Genomic DNA, 1358 nt, shown 5'->3' with positions numbered 1-1358 from the left:
ACGTGAGCCAGGAAGACCCCGATGTCAAGTTCAACTGGTACGTAAACGGCGCAGAGGTGCATCATGCCCAGACGAAGCCACGGGAGACGCAGTACAACAGCACATATCGTGTGGTCAGCGTCCTCACCGTCACGCACCAGGACTGGCTGAACGGCAAGGAGTACACGTGCAAGGTCTCCAACAAAGCCCTCCCGGCCCCCATCCAGAAAACCATCTCCAAAACCAAAGGTGGGACCCGCGGGGCGCGAGGGTCATGTGGACAGCGGCCGGCTCGGCCCACCCTCCGCCCTGGGAGTGACCGCTGTGCCAACCTCTGTCCCTACAGGGCAGCCCCGAGAGCCGCAGGTGTACACCCTGCCCCCGTCCCGGGAGGAGCTGACCAAGAACCAGGTCAGCCTGACCTGCCTGGTCAAAGGCTTCTACCCCAGCGACATTGTCGTGGAGTGGGAGAGCAGTGGGCAGCCGGAGAACACCTACAAGACCACGCCGCCCGTGCTGGACTCCGACGGCTCCTACTTCCTCTACAGCAAGCTCACCGTGGACAAGAGCAGGTGGCAGCAGGGGAACGTCTTCTCATGCTCCGTGATGCATGAGGCTCTGCACAACCACTACACCCAGAAGAGCCTCTCCGTGTCTCCGGGTAAATGAGTGCGACACCCGGCAAGCCCCCGCCCCCCGGGCTCTCGGGGTGGCGCGAGGATGCTTGGCCCGCACCCCGTGTACATACTTCCCAGGCGCCCGGCATGGAAATAAAGCACCCAGCGCTGCCCTGGGCCCCTGCGAGACTCTGATGGTTCTTTCCGCGGGTCAGGCCGAGTCTGAGGCCTGAGGGGCATGAGGGAGGCACAGCGGGTCCCACTGACCCCACACTGGCCCAGGCTGTGCACGTGTGCCTGGGCCACCTAGGGTGGGGCTCAGCCAGGGGCTGCCCTCGGTGGGGCTGGGGGCTTTGTCAGCGAGGCCCTCCCTCCAGCAGCAGCTGCCCTGGGCTGGGCCACCAGAAGCCTAGGAGCCCCCCTGGGAACAGGCACACAGCCCCTGCCTCTGTAGGAGACTGTCCTGATCTGTGAGCTCCCTGTCCTCAGACCCCCTGCCCACTCGGGGGCATGCCTAGTCCATGTGCGTAGGGACAGGCCCTCCCTCACCCATCTGCCCCCACGGCACTAACCCCTGGCAGCCCTGCCCAGCCTCACACCCGCATGGGGACATAACCGACTCATGGGGACATGCACTCTCGGGCCCTGTGGAGGGACTTGTCCAGATGCCCACACACACACACTCAGCCCAGACCCATTAAACCCCGCACTGAAGTTGGCCGGCCACACAGCCACCACACACACACACACACACACACACAC

At 64.5% G+C, this 1358-nt stretch overlaps 1 gene segment (V, D, J or C); it reads left to right on the top strand.

The window, feature by feature from the left end:
* Positions 1-783, top strand: part of LOC105535177 — a 22767-nt gene extending 21984 nt beyond the window's left edge. Inside the window, 2 exon segments of the C gene segment in view lie at positions 8-228; positions 326-783. Coding sequence covers positions 8-228; positions 326-648 — 544 coding nt within the window.
* Positions 784-1358: the final 575 nt, after the last annotated feature.

The sequence above is a fragment of the Mandrillus leucophaeus genome, unplaced genomic scaffold, assembly GCF_000951045.1.
Source record: "Mandrillus leucophaeus isolate KB7577 unplaced genomic scaffold, Mleu.le_1.0 Scaffold1422, whole genome shotgun sequence".
Classification (NCBI taxonomy): domain Eukaryota; kingdom Metazoa; phylum Chordata; class Mammalia; order Primates; family Cercopithecidae; genus Mandrillus; species Mandrillus leucophaeus.
Note: the sequence above shows the minus strand (reverse complement) of the source record. Positions and strands in the feature narration are given on the sequence as shown.